Source organism: Cephus cinctus, unplaced genomic scaffold (genome assembly GCF_000341935.2).
Source record: "Cephus cinctus unplaced genomic scaffold, Ccin1 Ccin1_scaffold0280, whole genome shotgun sequence".
Classification (NCBI taxonomy): domain Eukaryota; kingdom Metazoa; phylum Arthropoda; class Insecta; order Hymenoptera; family Cephidae; genus Cephus; species Cephus cinctus.
Genome location: NW_014332988.1, coordinates 185,343 through 200,750, shown reverse-complemented (window position 1 = coordinate 200,750; position 15,408 = coordinate 185,343). Strand labels below are relative to the sequence as shown.

The window sequence follows — 15,408 nt, the reverse complement described above, 5'->3', positions numbered from 1 at the left end:
TGTCAAGTTCTCTTTATTGTTCATGATTATTGCGTTCAATGTCTAATGCAACATAAAGCTAATCGATCATTAGATTGTGTTACGTATTTGCCATTGTAGGAATTTGAGAATGATAAAGGAGAGTGTAAAATCATATATACTAGTCGAAGTAGACATTTTTAAAGGGATCAACGTACATGTTCGACTCAGCTAGTTTAGCTTTTCACTTTTAAATTTCAGAATAGTATAAATATCTATAATCTCATCCTCATCGACGGACATCGTGAAAATTGTAGGTAAAGGATACCAGTTAATATGTTTATCGAGTACTAATAATTGACAATTTATCGACTATTCTGATTACGCTGCGATACTTTCTCAACAAGTTAGTTGGCCGATAGCAGCGCTCAATATTTTGCGCGATTAACACGTTGTTTGTGATTACTTGCAGAATATAGTGGGAGAAGAGAGTTAACACTTTTTAAAGAATACCATGGCGAATAATATACTACTTGATATTGACGAATCAATTATAAACCAAAATTTATTATTAACGGTGAGAGGATTATAATATTTACATTTTACTTAGAGTTATCCATAACCTGTGTAAATCGACTGTATTACAGGAAAGTAAGGTAGAAGATGAATTTACGGAGATGCTAAAAACTATGAATAAACCAGAAAGACCTTCCGTTGTAATAAAACCGATACCTGGTATTTGGATGATGATAATTTGACATAGCTATTTTATATATAAATTTTCACAAGTAACATGTCGTCATAGGTGCATGTGTAAAGACAAAAACATCCAGTGGTGAGAAGATATTCCTAAATATTTGTCAAACAACAGAGATACCACCACCTGATGATATATCAGAGACAAAATTGATTGAATTAATGGAAGATGAGAATCCATCTTATTGTATTCCAATGAGCATTGGACAGGAGAAGACTGAAGTTGATAAATCTGGTGCACCGTGTTTGGCTTACGACATAGCAATAAATACAACATACTTTGAAAAATCCGAGAAGAGTAGACTCTTTTGGTCTTTTACAATTGCTGTTATTATACAAGGAGTTTCTCAAAAGTTCGACAAGGATATTGAATTAAAAAATTATACTGTATTGAAGAATCGGAAGGTACGTTGCTTTACACTTATCATACAAATGATTTATTTCTTTTTTATATTAATATATATTATAACATGGCAATCAGGTACTGGGAAGACTGCAAGATCACCGGATTGAAAAACGGGAAGTCAAAAAAGCTATGCGTGCGCCATTGATTGAAGAACTCCCTAGCATAAATTCTACCTCTGTATCACAAACCAAAATATCTACTTCAAAACCTATTGAAGAATCACGCGAATCAAAGTCACGAGTTACTCCAACACCTGATTATATTATTTTACGTGAACCAAAGGAAGGAAAGCCGAAGAGACTTATTGGCAAATTTAAGATTAAAAGCTTGGTAAGTCAATAGACAGATATAGGAAAAAAAATCAGAATCATTAGTCATTTTATTTTTTCTAGATTTCCGCTGATGATATTGCTGTTGATGTTGGTGAAGACCGTATAATGGTAGAGGCTCGAAAAATTGGATATTTAATTGACATCTTTGTGCCTTACTCAATAGAGCAAGAAAAAGTATCAGCTATACTGGACAAAGACGTTGGAGTAAGGTTTTCAATCGTAATTATTTAATTATATTAAAAGCTATTAGACATTAACATCATATTTCATTTTCAGATTTTGCAATTGAACATGCCGGTTGCTCATGAGTAAGTTGTAATTGTACCATAAATTTAATATTTAATAAAAATTATTAAATCTCTATTATCTTATCATTTACCAACATGTCGCCATCTCCCAACAGTATCATATTAATATTACTAGATTAGTTGGAATCAATAGCGATTCTTTTGATTACAATATGATATGATCACAATAACTGAGGCAAATTGAAAATATATATTACAGAATCTCTAAAAGTCCTAATGGAATGATGTGTGCAACCATAATTGAAAACGTCTTAATATCTGCTTGACTAATACCGAACACAATAAATCATCACTGGTCATAAACGCAATTAATTAACTGGAAACGTATAAAAGTGTATAAATTATTTCATACCTATTTATATGTATTGCTCTATACGTAATCTATTAAGCCGTATTCTTGTCCAAATGCAACAGACTAACGAATTCGACACTATTTACATCTCCGTGTAAAAGGTGGGTCTTTCGATGCCGATCATCGTGAAAACATTGGGTAACAGGTACACGGTGTTCAAGCCAATCATGAAGCAAGTGATATACTTGTAAACTAAATCGACAAGAACCTTATTTCTATTCTCCAAGCAATTATCACTATTCATCAGTTCCTTAGAGTTGACTTTGAGTATGGCACACATCGTTGCATAACTCAAAGATTTGCATACAGCTTTGGTTGCAATAACGCAGCAAAATCCGAGTATTGTTCTTAAAACTGTGCGACCTAGCATGGGATATGAGGGCCATATTACATTATAGGGTGGTGGTAAAGGAGGCGCTGATAAAGCTCCAGTTCTGTAGTTAAGCCAGGCACCGAAATGAACTCCAGCAGTTACGGATACGACCATAGTTGTGTCTCCTCTAATCAAAGATACGAATAGCATATAATAATTTTATTAGAGAGGCAATATATTTGATTGAATAATGGTATTTACCTGGTCGGCGTCCACCTATCACTGCAGGGATAGTAAACAATAGTAGCAATTGTTATCGCGATTAAGGCAACCAGTGCCCAATCATTGGTGAGAAAGTAGAAGTCCATGAAGTCTACCAAAGGTACTAGCGGTAGCATCAATAAAATGGCTAGTGCCAGTCCAACGATTACGTCCAACACCGTATGCATACCTAAATAAAGTCTGCTGGTGCAAACTAATGTACACCTAAAATTATGTATTCACAGTACATCGAGATTACGAATTGTTCATTGAGACTTGAGGAAAATATTAATGACGAACTTTGATCTATACTAATTATCATCATGATCAATGACTATATATTTGAAAAATTATTAAATGACCTGATAAGAAATAGCTTACCATAAAAATGCGACAGCACAGCCTGTGGGAAACGAGTAGATATATCTATTCATGGTAAACAACACTACACTGAATGGGATTGATACACCGATCATGGCATGTGTCGATGGCATTCCATATTCCTGAGACCATTTATTTTGCAAACGGATTGCGGGTGGGCATGCAGGTCTTGGCCAACAAAGGATGTCTTTAAGTGCTTGGCCTGTTAAAGATAATTCACTTAAATAGGTATAAAATTTGTTATGATACAGTCAAGACTTACCAATTGTCATAATGACAGCCCAGACTAGAACAACTCTTCGTCCCACTGCACCATCGATATTCCAAAACCAAAATGGTATGAATGCAGAGTAAAAGATTTCATCGCCCAGTTCAGTACCAAAGAGAAATAAATAATACCAAAAGTAATTTGTGATTACGTAACATAGCTTTTCAGAATCAGAACCTGACACAGTTTCCTCGTCACTCAAGGTACTTTCATTTTTTCTTCTACTGACATAACCATTTGAGTCTGAACGATTCACACCATATCCATTCTCTTTACCCTTTGAATCACTCTCGCTGTGTTCATTACTCCTTGACTCTTCACTGTAAGATTCATCCTGGTCACTCTTCTCACTAGTTTCATATTGACCAGTATCTTTGTCATAGCATATTTTAATGCCAAAGAATTCTTGAATTCTTGCAACCAAGTGTGGATCCTTCAAATACTCTATAGTTTTTGCCATTTTTAATCCTTGTACCTTGATCAATAATGACGAATAATCAAAATGTGTGTCAACAAAGAAAGCGATCAGCTAATGATGAAGAAATCTCGATAAGTGAAATTTTATTAGACATCAGTTAAGCAACTCATAAATACAGTGCACTTGCCAACTTACCTTGCTATAAGGTTATTCTTCCAATAGAGAAATTATGTTCGACGGGATATTAAGTAAAAGGGCAATGGTACTGTTGAATGTGTTCGATAGAAGAAAAAGTTAGAAATTAATTAGAATTGAAATGCCAGTGCGACAGAATGTTTTGACGTAAATTCTAAAGTTATTTTCTACTGCGGCACGAATGCGGTTCACGCGAATTAACGCCATTTGCCACACTGGCCACGAGTGAGCGATAAAAAATTCGACTAGCCTAGTTATAAAAATCTTCAAAAAATTTCAGGGCTAATACTCAATAGTGCGATGTAATATTGTCGATAAGGATGGTACAAATTAAATAGAAGAAAAAAAAGTGAAATCTATGGTCTAATAAAAATTGTTAGAACATTCAAAACAGGTAAAAATTCGCGGCCCATACTGTGAGAGCATAATTGTATTTCATTTACTTATATGCAGATAAACATGGATAAGACGATAATCGTATTACTGGCAGTGAGTTTCAGAACGTAGCCAGCAGTGTACTTAAAAAAAAATGGATTAAATCCATTTATTCTGTAGGCGAACGCATTGTGGGTTAATGTTATATTGTGAGTTATACATTAATTATGTACAACGATTATAAAATTTATTTTCGGTCGAAATCGGTGCGACAAAGGTATTGGGAATTTTCATTTGACCATTACATACCCTCATCATATTTTCATCATACAATATCTAATAAAATATTAACTGAATATCTAATTATAAAATATCGTTCTCTATAGTATTTTCTATTCGATACACAGTATATTACTTGCGCATAATAATTATTGTAGAAAAAGGATTACACACTTTCGATTAAGTGATAACTTGGAGTTAATTGCGCCCCAGAGTTTTGCAAGATATTAACGAATGCGAAAAATGCCACAGGTTACGAGAACAAATATTTATCACAGTAGGGTTTGGGTTCTCTTGAATAAAAAAGTTCTTATTCTCACTTTTTTTTTAAGAATGAAACATCTGCCCGATAATAGCAAAATTTCTGACTGCAGACGCCATGTCTGAGACGTCCGAATTGGAGTGCATGTGCAAGGATGGATTTCCGACTGCAGCTGCAGCCACTGCATGTGCGCTCATTCTTTGCATACTCTCCATATAATTTTTATTAACTTGACGGCCCAAGCTGTTATTAATATTTACCAAATGATGAGATGCCGGTAGAGTTGATATTATTGGCGCCACCGCAGGTGAAGTGGTGCAGGCCGCTTGTGCTTGGCAGTAATTTTGTGTGTTTTGTGGAGGCAATGTTTGATAACTGTTGTACTGTGCCTTGCACTTTTTCTCGTGTACAAAGAGACTTCCGGAGTGACTATAGGCAGTGCCGCAGATTTTACAAGCATACGGCTTTTCGCCAGTATGCGTAAACCGATGTTCTTTTAGATATTTTAGTCTCCTAAATGATTTTCCGCAGGTTTTGCAATGATAATTCGCTTCACCAGTGTGGGTAGTTATATGCGCCTTAAGGGTGCAAGATTTTGCAAATGCAGCGCTGCAAAAGTGGCAGACAAATGGCCTGTCGCCGGTGTGCGTCCTCTCGTGATTTATGCAATTCGAATTCGAGGTGAAACCACGTCCGCAATATTTGCACACGTGCGGCTTGTAACCCGTGTGCGTTCTCATGTGAAACATCAGTCCTGTATTCTGCCTGAATGTCTTGCTGCAAATGTGACAGAGGAAGCGCTTAAAATTTGAGTCTTGTTGCTCTTTTGCTCTTTCGTGGATCCGGACGTGTTTCTGAAGTTTTGTTTCCTTCTCGAAAGATTTATTGCATTCGTCGCAGGTATATGGTTTGAGCTTCTCCATTCGCTTCTCCGGCTCTTTCGACTTCTCTGAGCAGTTGCAATCCTGCCCACAGCTGCTACAGCAACCCTCTTGGCTCTCATGAGCATTAGCTTTATGCTTTAGTAAAGATTTCTTAGTCACGTATGATTTACCACAAATTTTGCAAGGAAAGCCCTTACCCTCGTTGTCAGAGTCTAGCTCTTCTCGGATCCAACTATTTATTAACTTGATTGCTGATTTATCATCAGGTGGCTTCTGTAACTCTAAACAAGCTTTGTCCTCGTCGTGACTGTACCTCTCTCTGTGACTTTTTAATCTGTCTTCCCTAAAGAACTTCATGTTGCATACGTTGCAGACATATTTTTTTTCTTGGTGCACGCGTAAATGCCTCTGCAATGCCTTCTCCGAAGAGCAGCACTTGGCGCAGTGTTTACAACGATGAAAGGAGCTATCGTCACCTGAATCAGAATCGCTTTCACTGTTAGACTCTGAATTTGAAGAATCTGGATTGTAATCCTGATCCTCGTTGGATGTCGATCCACGTTTTCTAAGTTCCTTCCCAAGGCAACTCTCTTCGTTTTGATTTGTTTCCTTCTTGATGTCTTCCTCGCAAAGAAAATTTAAACTATTCTCCAACTTTCTCTTATCCCTTATATCCTTAAGGATAGCAAACACTTCTTTTGGATTTGCCTTTTTGTGAACGTTCAGATGTCTCACCATCGTGTCTGTCTTGCGGAAATTCTTATCACAGATGCTACAGCGCACCGGCTTAGGTTTCTCCTTGAACTCGTGCAGTTTACCATGTTCCAGTAATTTGTCGAGTCTAAAAAATTGCTTATCACATTTCTCACACTTGTACTTTTTATCGTTATGTGTTAGAAAGTGCCTGTCCAAAGATTTCTTGCTCGAATAAGACCTGTTACACTTGGTGCATTTGTAAGCCAAATCAGAATCTATGTTAGCAATTCTCTGTGCTCTGATATATGTAACACCAGGCAATGCTGAATCTGTATCAGCAGAGTCATGCTTTGTATTTACATTCTTTTTGATGTACTGTCTCTGTCTCTCTTTGAAGTTTTTTAAGTTTTCCATAGAAGTCATTCGTTTAAACATTGAGATTCTCCTTGTACGGTAGGTTTCCCTTTTGAATGGCAATCTCTCTTTATGTAGCTGTGTCATTTCTACTTTAACATCTGCCAAGAGTGCTGTATTACTGACTTTAATATTATCAAAATGTTTAGTTGAGATACAATTACTTTCTATAATATTATCATTAGTATTAGTGAGATGTAGAATGCTTTTGGAGATTCTATTATTTCCATATCCTGCCATTGAATCTTGTTCCAATTTAATAATACCTTCGGAACAGTAAGCATCTGTCTGACAACATTGATCCTGTAAAGAAATAAAGAGTAATGTTTCTACCTTAAACAAGAATTCTTTTAAAATATTATACCTACTGTTTGAACCTTGTCAGTGGTGTACTTTTTGACAGGTTTTCCAAACAATTCCCTTAACTTTTCATCTGCCTTCTGGCATTGCATTCTAAGTTCATGTGCTGCATTAATCTTAGAAATACAATTAGTACAAATCCATGGAGGTAGACCATCATCCTTCAGGACCTAAAATCAAAGAAAATATTTTATGATAACACTAAGAAAAAATCCAGACTTATAACATTTTCGAAAAGTTCATTCACTGACCTCAATGCCCCCATAAATGTGCAATTTTTGCAGCATGTCGAGTGCACTCTCGTTTTTGGGGTCATTCTCGTTTACTTGAAAAATACATTGGTTATTTTGCTCGGCTACAAGACAAACCCGGCAAAGTCGATCCGTTTGAGATGATTCAACACTCCTTTTCTTTTCTGTATCCATCCTAGGTGTCCTAGTCACTCGAGGCAGTTCAAAGAAATAAATACAAGGACCCTGACCCCCTACGACAAAAGTAAGTTTTGACGTGATGTCATCGTCGAGCCATACTGTCGTGTTCTTCGGTGTTCTTTTTCTCAACGTTCCTTCTTCCTACCTTCCCCCAGCTTTCCAGAGAGTTTTCATGAGAACGACCGCATCGCTACGACGTGCATCTCCCGTCCTCATTCGCAGCTTGACTCCCGTTATGTATGTACAGAGATCAGTAGGGAGATGCACAACGCTACGGTTTTAGGCGATACCAAAAACATGGCGCTAAATCGTAACGGCGAGTCCGGGAATAGAATTTTGTGATCATCGCCTCCGTTGATAATGTATATCCCGTCGTAGCCGAACTGAACGTGATCACGAACGGGTAGCCTGGCGGGCAGAGATTCTCCACAACTTACAACTGATTCCCAGAGCAACCCTTAGAGAGAGGCCGCTTATCAGATATTGCCTAAATATTTTTCTTTGTAACCTTAAATTCAAATGTACAGTGTAAGCTCGATAAGATTCACTAAGACAAAAGCCAGCACCTTATGCCTGCCTGTGTTAAGGAGTGCAGCGATGCGGTGCTAGCTTCCATCATGATTTAACAATAGTTCCAAGCGGGACTATGGTCCCAACATTGAGTACTAATGAGAACTATTTCGGAACTGTTTGAAGCACAATCTGAAAACAACACTGAAAGCCAGCCAAATGAAGTTAAAAGGAGCAACCCTTAGAGAGAGGCCGCTTATCAGATATTGCCTAAATATTTTTCTTTGTAACCTTAAATTCAAATGTACAGTGTAAGCTCGATAAGATTCACTAAGACAAAAGCCAGCACCTTATGCCTGCCTGTGTTAAGGAGTGCAGCGATGCGGTGCTAGCTTCCATCATGATTTAACAATAGTTCCAAGCGGGACTATGGTCCCAACATTGAGTACTAATGAGAACTATTTCGGAACTGTTTGAAGCACAATCTGAAAACAACACTGAAAGCCAGCCAAATGAAGTTAAAAGGTGCGAGAGAATAGAACAATTTAAAAGAATGTTAAAAGATTATGTTGTATCGTTAGTTAAGTAAATGTTATGTACTCGATTAATGTAATTTATGTACAAAAATAGCCGAGGAGGCTAATAAATATCAATCAATTATTGTTCCCATAAATTCACTTTATTACTTAACATTTATATAAAATACTTAGCGCAATACACTACACACAATTATTTTAGATGTATTTATACGCTGGTACATGGGTAACTGTTGTGCCGTGATTTTTCAAGTCACGGTCACAAGGCGACTCCGGCTACCGATACAGATAACGTTCTCCATCTCAAAGCTGCGCTCTCGGGTTGATTCGTATAGGTATACCAATGCTCTCGTAAGATTTCGTTATTGTTTAGTTGACGTCCAGGTGCTCGAATCTGCCGTGGGGAGGCAGTCTCGACGTAGCGAGTTGCCCGGCAGACGACAGTAACCGACGGAGACGTCTCCACTGACCGGCAGAAGTTCGGGTGAGATGCCGGCGCCCCGCTGGAGATAGGCAAAGGGCTGTAGAGCGGGCGGAGATAAGGTTTCATTACGATAAGGGGAGGAACCTCCTGCCCGAGTTAAAGATGTGGTACCCAGCTGTCGTCCAATGTCCTGGGGAAGCCGCCGTGGAGGATTTCCAAATGCTACGTACCGATTTGCTAAGGAACGCTCATCACTTGATTCAAAGGGACGGCATGAGGGAAAGGAAGAGTTATCGGCTATAAGGATCTCGACCAATTAGATAATCAGAATGACTAGTTCTCGAATTTGGCTATCATCAAAGCAGTCTGTCTCGTTGATAATTTTTCTAGCTGTGTTTCAAAACGGTACAGAAAGTTATTGCTCGTATACTTCTCGCGTTGCTCTCGCGATATCCAGGAAATTCTATGGATTTTCTGTGAGTGTTCTGGAAATGCAGTGCTGTGTCCTAGTGCAGTGCCCACCTGAGTGTCTTCTGGATGCACTTTTTGGCCTTCACGGATTAGCTGCACCAGCTTCGGTAAATACATCTCCACTGCGTTTCATAGTTTACACCGTCACAGTTGTTTTTTAAATTCAAGATAAGTACGTAGATGGTACAGTGTCTAGACACCATTTTTTTGAGTTTTTCAAAAAAGTTATAGGTAGTATAGTTATAAGTTAAAGGTAGTATAGTTATAAGTAGTGGAAAAAGTGTATTAATCCGTATGCGTGCGAGAGAGACGCACTTAGAGCCCTGCTGTACTAATGAAACGTACGCTTTAGGAGCATTACAGGGTGCGTCAACGATATCCTGAAATGCGAACAATTGCCGTGCACCGATCAGCCTGCATCGTCACTCGAGAGCATCGTTGACGAACCCTCTACGAGTTGTAATTGACAAACCTGTCGTAGGGGGGCATCACTTTTGCCAAGGAGTAATCGAGCGGGGGGAGGGGGTACACAGTGGTATACAAAGAATGTATTATTGGTGCAGAGGTCAGTCTTTCGAGAGCCGACCTCTTGGAAGCCGCGTTTTGCCGGTCTTCCATCCCCCTTCCCCTCTCCCCGCAAATACATCGCAGTTATGATACATTCATCGATTCTTTGTCTCACATATGCTCATGTTGTTCAAAGTCTTGTACTCATGTTTGTCAATGCTTTGTGTCCGCGACCAAAGTCTGTCGAAGGTCGGAAGCCGCTTCGCGGCCCTTTAAGCTCTTGCGTCACAGCAGTCCGCTGTTACTTCGGTATCTGTTAGCCGGACCTCCGTTGTCCGTGGGGGTTGGGCCCGATAGCGTGTATTTCGCACCCTAGCCTGCTTAATCCGGTCCATCGCGCTTGTCCCCGGTCAAGTGTCATGTCTGTAACAACCATTCCCTATCAGTATCATCAAAATCATCTCTTTTAATCTCTTCGGGCCTTCAGCCCATTTCATGCCATCTTTTTCTATACTCTTTATCCTTCACCTTCGTTTACGAACAAAAAGTGTGACGTAGTGCGTCGCGAAACGTCTCTTTCTATACTCTTTATCCTTTACCTTCATTTACGAAAAAAAGTGTGACGTAGTGACTTGATACGTTTGAGTAAGTGCGTCGCGAATACATCTCTTTCCATCTGTGTTTCGCTACGGCATGGAAAGTTCTCGCTCGTGTAGTTCTCGCGTTTCTTTCGCGATATCCAAGAAATTCTATGGATTTCTCGAGCGTGTTCCGGACGTGTAGTGCTGTGACCTAGTGAAGTGCCCACCCGAGTGTTCTCTGGATACGGTTCTCGGCCTTCTCGGATTAGCTGCACCAGCTCCGGTGAGTACTCCCAATTTATTAATTATATAAGAACAATGTCAAAAGTCAAAGATAGGGTCACGTACAAGGAATCCCCGTTCTTGGATTCTGAAGATACGCGAAACTTCACCTTCGGCGGGCTGTATCGCGCAAACGGTTCAATCTACGGTTTTCTCGTTGAAATTTTTAAGGATCCCATAGCGCAGAAACTCAGAATGGTCCATAGAAGAGGCTGGCACAGATAGAATTGCCATAGGACCACGCAGAACTATTGTTAAAACCTATCAGGAACTATAGAACTCCTCGACAATTTTTTAAAAAGCCTATTGTTGAAACATTATTTTCGGCTTTTTAAATAGTTCTCAAGGAGTTCTATAGTTCCTGATAGGTTTTAACAATCGTTCTGCTACGCAACATCGTTAAAATATGTATTAAATATGCTGGTGGCATCATACGCTTCAGTGCAGGCAGGCATGAATTGCTTGCTTTTGTCATATTAAACTTACCGAGCTTACACTGTGCGATCGAATTTAGGATTGCAAAGAAAAAAAGTATTTAGGCTATATCCGATGAGCTGTCTCGTTCTAAGTGTTGCTTTGGGAACCAGCGATAAGTAGCGGAGGACTCTGCCCGGCAAGCTACACGTTCGTGATCGCGGTTAGTTCGGCTACGACGGGATCCGCATTATGGACGGAGACTATGATCACGTAACTCTACTTCCGGACTCGCCGCTGGGATTCAGCGCCATGCTTTTGGTATCGCCTAAAACCGTAGCGTTGTGCATCTCCTTACTCATCTCTGGTATGTATCTCTATATTCACAACAGTCTACAGTTGTCAATCGTGGTCCAGGCTAGTCCAGGCATAGATGGTATAGATCTGATCCTGTATGGAGCTGAACGACTACCTGACAGGTATTACACGTTTAGCTTTTGTATGTACAGTGACTGGCTGTCAGACTGTTTGTTGATTGAACGTTTCGAACGTGTACGACTATCCCGTACGCGATACATGTGTAACGATAAAACCCGAGCCAACAATGGAGAACACATCGAAGAGGACTGCCAAGAAAGATATACGAAAAGTCGCAAAACGGTCACAAAAGCAGAAATCAAAGAGAACGAACGAAGATTCAATTACATCTGACAGCGAAAGATGGATGAGTTATGACGTTTTGCGAATCATATTTAGACACTTGAATGGCAAGGATTTAACGAGTGCAGCTATGGTTTGCAGGTAGAAGTATTTGGGATGTACTTTTGCACAAGGAACTAGTCTCTACCTGCAGAATATTGTTCTCCATTGGCATTTCAGATTGTGGCAAGGAGCAGCGAGTGATGAAAAGAAGACAAGACTCTGGCCTGATTGTTTCATGGTACATATTAGTAAGTTAGAAGAAAAAGGGAAGACCCTTGGGCTTTCTATTGTAAAGCACATTAATATCCAACCGATAGTTGGATTGGTATTTGGAGTTAGCACAATCAATAGTCGTATTGTATGTGAATCTAGGATTATGAGTAAAAAAGGTCCAGGTATGCTACGCTCAATTGTTATTTCTTTGTTCAGTTTCGTTGGTCACTTATCAACTGTAATGTACAGATGAGAAATTTTATTTTCAGGCTGTTACTGTTCCTATTTACCTACTCAATGCAAGAGTATTATATTTGGTGACCATGGAATGATAGCTAATCAGATTGAAGCTGAATGTGATAATGATGCTGTCTCATGCCTCTTTTTACCAAAAGTACCAAATGTTAAAATTAAGACATTCACATTAACAAGTCATGCAGTCTCACATAATTTTAAACAGTTTGCAAAAAATAGAAAGCGACCCTTTAGTCAACAATTTGACAAAGACATGAAAGCTGTAATAATATTTTCCAATGATGCAGGCTCAGGAATAATAAGCAGAATGTTGCAATTCTTTGTTTCTGAGCGGTAAGACTGAAAAATAATATGCAAAAAAAAGCAAAACTGCTTAGTTTCCAATTTTCTAATCGGTACACTTTTTTGTTTGACAGAAGTAAGACTTCCAAAGAACCCTTGTCCGTATGGGGTGGTATTGCCACCGAATTAGCTATCTGCAATCGGAAGGATAATAAATGTCTGGTAAACGTGAGCTTAGCTGGCATTTCTTTCAGTGGATCAGACATCTCAACCTGGTCTATAGTTATAGATGATCAACAGAGAACAAAAGAACAAATAGAAGCTAAGCTGTCGCAGCTAAAGGATTGCATAAAGTTAAGAAAATACACAATAGGTTTCATGCTCGCCTGTTATCAGCGTGGAGTTCGATTGCACAGCGAACGAAACGTAGAATCGAGCATATTCAAGAAACTCTTTCCTAATATACCCCTCGTGGGTACTTTTGGCAGCGGAGAATTCGGACTGACTACTATTAACAATGATTCTTCTCAACTAGTGACACATGAGTGGTCGACTATCTTTATGATCCTATCCTATGGATAGAATCAGACTGATTTCTGAATCTTTATACATTTTTCTAAAGTGAAATACATAACTGTAAGGAGTTCTGGATGATAGCTACATAATGTGAAGTGACTTGAAAATAAAATGATAATATATTTAGAATTTAAAGTATTCCTCATCGAACCTTATTCAATTCATTCTTTGTAAGTGTATTTTTGTATAAGCGCCTGATAGAATCGGACGGTCAGTAAAACGACTATCAAATCAAATATTTTAACTTTTAATGAAAATGCGACGTTTATGGTATTATTATCACTAAATTCAAGTTAGGGAGCACAAAACGTTGGAAAAGATATGCAAATATCAGGATTAGGGAGCAAGTTAGGGCTCCGCGAGTAATCGTAGTGGAAGCATTACTCGGCCGCTACTTGGCAGTATTTCCGCATTCATGATAACAACCAGCAGATAAATAACTAAAAACTGGGCCACCTCAAGAGGTATTCATGCTTTTTTTTCGATATTGTGCGGATTTATAAGAACTCCCACGCGCCAGGGTTCCGCTCAGCTCGTTAGTCGCTAATACTAAGTACTAACGTGGTCTTTTTACAATAAATTTAAAATAGCGCGTATAGTTTTAAAAAATGCCCGTGGGGACTTTATCTTATATACCGTTGCTTCTCGCAGCAGTTATACAGTACAACGTTAAATCTGAAGTATCCAATAGCGGATTACGCAGCAAGTACGATGGATATGGCGAAGAATGGATCTTCATGCCCGATGGAAACGGAAAACCACAAGTTGCTGTACTCAAAGGAGTGGACGATAATGAAGCTCGAGGTGTCTTTGATTCATTCCCAATTACATATATACTATATACACGGTACTAAAATAATACAAACTATACTTGCAAAGAGTAATTGATATCGAACTAATTCGATCTGTATATTAAAAGAGATGGACCAGAAAAAGGAGAAAATTTGTACACGAACGATACGGAAGCTTTAAAAAACTCAAACTTTTCTCCATCGCGAAAGACCAAGCTGATCACGCACGGTTGGAAATCTAGTGCATTCACGTCTAGCATCGTTAATATGAAATCCGGTATGCGAATGCGTGAGACAATTTCATCAGTTGACACTTGATCAATCATTGTGAATTCATTGTTTTTTGTCTAGCTTATCTGTCGCACGACGATTATAACGTCATCCTCGTGGATTGGGAACCACTTGCTGCCAGCACTTTCTATCTTGGACCGATGAAAAATACCGATAGAGTTGGAAAGGATGCTGGAAAATTCATTGATTTCCTAGTTACTGAAACTGGTTTAAAGACCCAGGATGTTCATTTCTTAGGTCAGTTTTTTCTCCTTCAATTCGCCTCGTATTTTCATTGAGACCCTTTGCGCTACTGCATCTTCTGCGTGTGACAACAGGACACTCCTTGGGAGCACACGTTGCTGGAAATGCCGGTGCTGCAACATTTTCAGGGAAACTTGGTAGAGTCACTGGATTGGATCCAGCTTTGCCAGGAATCCACATCTTCACGACGGAGGAGGGTCGACTAGATGCCTCGGATGCTGAATTCGTTGACATTATACACTCCTGTGGAGGAGTCCTTGGTTTTTTGCAACCTTTGGGTCAAGTAGATTTTTATCCCAACGGTGGAACAGCAGTGCAACCCGGTTGTTGTTGTATTCCAGAAGTGATGGGTGAGTTATTTTTACTGAATTTCAGCATATTTCGAGAGTCTAATCAACATTTGCAGATGCCTGTAGTCATGGACGTTCCTATCTTTACTTCACTGAGAGTATTAACTCGAAGACGGGACTAGTTGCCACAAAGTGTGATACCTGGGATAAATATATGAGAGGCGACTGCGCAATGGCCGAGACTGTTCTCATGGGAGAGCACGTTGACAGAAATGCCAATGGTTCTTACTTTCTACGTACAAGATCCGAATCTCCCTTTTCGTATATATCGGAAATTGAAGACAATAACGTTTAATACTTTCTGAAACTGGTCAATCATTGGTATAAACAA

The 15,408-nt window shown here is 39.1% G+C and overlaps 5 protein-coding genes across 12 annotated transcripts; 3 read left to right on the top strand and 2 right to left on the bottom strand.

The window, feature by feature from the left end:
- Nucleotides 1-112: 112 nt before the first annotated feature.
- LOC107266028 (PIH1 domain-containing protein 1) lies at nucleotides 113-1,813 on the top strand. Of its 3 annotated transcripts, none has more exons than XM_015736094.2 (7): nucleotides 113-271; nucleotides 431-535; nucleotides 606-693; nucleotides 764-1,119; nucleotides 1,196-1,450; nucleotides 1,513-1,656; nucleotides 1,729-1,813. In XM_015736094.2, the coding sequence occupies exons 2-7, from the start codon at nucleotides 473-475 to the stop codon at nucleotides 1,762-1,764; spliced, it is 942 nt and encodes a 313-aa protein (XP_015591580.1). In that variant the 5' UTR covers nucleotides 113-271; nucleotides 431-472; the 3' UTR covers nucleotides 1,765-1,813. The 3 variants fall into 3 exon arrangements, with proteins under 3 accessions (XP_015591580.1, XP_015591579.1, XP_024939053.1); XM_015736093.2 differs by having other exon boundaries at nucleotides 113-275; XM_025083285.1 differs by lacking the exon at nucleotides 113-271 and having other exon boundaries at nucleotides 390-535; nucleotides 619-693.
- LOC107266025 (sphingosine-1-phosphate phosphatase 2-like) lies at nucleotides 1,658-4,174 on the bottom strand. The gene is made up of 5 exons (XM_015736089.2): nucleotides 3,949-4,174; nucleotides 3,330-3,810; nucleotides 3,068-3,269; nucleotides 2,687-2,911; nucleotides 1,658-2,612 (listed from the first exon to the last, which is right to left on the bottom strand). Exons 2-5 carry the CDS (start codon nucleotides 3,793-3,795, stop codon nucleotides 2,195-2,197), a joined length of 1,311 nt encoding a protein of 436 aa, XP_015591575.1. The 5' UTR covers nucleotides 3,796-3,810; nucleotides 3,949-4,174; the 3' UTR covers nucleotides 1,658-2,194.
- Nucleotides 4,175-4,548: 374 nt separating this feature from the next.
- LOC107266022 (zinc finger protein 502) lies at nucleotides 4,549-7,870 on the bottom strand. Of its 2 annotated transcripts, XM_015736079.2 has the most exons (3): nucleotides 7,470-7,870; nucleotides 7,227-7,388; nucleotides 4,549-7,161 (listed from the first exon to the last, which is right to left on the bottom strand). In XM_015736079.2, exons 1-3 carry the CDS (start codon nucleotides 7,641-7,643, stop codon nucleotides 4,930-4,932), a joined length of 2,568 nt encoding a protein of 855 aa, XP_015591565.1. In that variant the 5' UTR covers nucleotides 7,644-7,870; the 3' UTR covers nucleotides 4,549-4,929. The 2 variants fall into 2 exon arrangements, with proteins under 2 accessions (XP_015591565.1, XP_015591567.1); XM_015736081.2 differs by lacking the exon at nucleotides 7,470-7,870 and having other exon boundaries at nucleotides 7,223-7,359.
- Nucleotides 7,871-11,585: 3,715 nt separating this feature from the next.
- LOC107266051 (F-box only protein 22) lies at nucleotides 11,586-13,540 on the top strand. Of its 3 annotated transcripts, none has more exons than XM_015736168.2 (5): nucleotides 11,586-11,741; nucleotides 11,884-12,175; nucleotides 12,254-12,471; nucleotides 12,559-12,877; nucleotides 12,961-13,540. In XM_015736168.2, exons 2-5 carry the CDS (start codon nucleotides 11,979-11,981, stop codon nucleotides 13,406-13,408), a joined length of 1,182 nt encoding a protein of 393 aa, XP_015591654.1. In that variant the 5' UTR covers nucleotides 11,586-11,741; nucleotides 11,884-11,978; the 3' UTR covers nucleotides 13,409-13,540. The 3 variants fall into 3 exon arrangements, with proteins under 3 accessions (XP_015591654.1, XP_015591653.1, XP_015591652.1); XM_015736167.2 differs by having other exon boundaries at nucleotides 11,673-11,810; XM_015736166.2 differs by lacking the exon at nucleotides 11,586-11,741 and having other exon boundaries at nucleotides 11,749-12,175.
- On the top strand, nucleotides 13,437-15,400 carry LOC107266052 (pancreatic triacylglycerol lipase). Of its 3 annotated transcripts, XM_025083345.1 has the most exons (6): nucleotides 13,437-13,572; nucleotides 14,054-14,249; nucleotides 14,322-14,470; nucleotides 14,545-14,721; nucleotides 14,802-15,077; nucleotides 15,134-15,400. In XM_025083345.1, exons 2-6 carry the CDS (start codon nucleotides 14,140-14,142, stop codon nucleotides 15,370-15,372), a joined length of 951 nt encoding a protein of 316 aa, XP_024939113.1. In that variant the 5' UTR covers nucleotides 13,437-13,572; nucleotides 14,054-14,139; the 3' UTR covers nucleotides 15,373-15,400. The 3 variants fall into 3 exon arrangements, with proteins under 3 accessions (XP_024939113.1, XP_015591656.1, XP_024939114.1); XM_015736170.2 differs by lacking the exon at nucleotides 13,437-13,572 and having other exon boundaries at nucleotides 13,645-14,249; XM_025083346.1 differs by lacking the exon at nucleotides 13,437-13,572 and having other exon boundaries at nucleotides 13,645-14,249; nucleotides 15,144-15,339.
- Nucleotides 15,401-15,408: the final 8 nt, after the last annotated feature.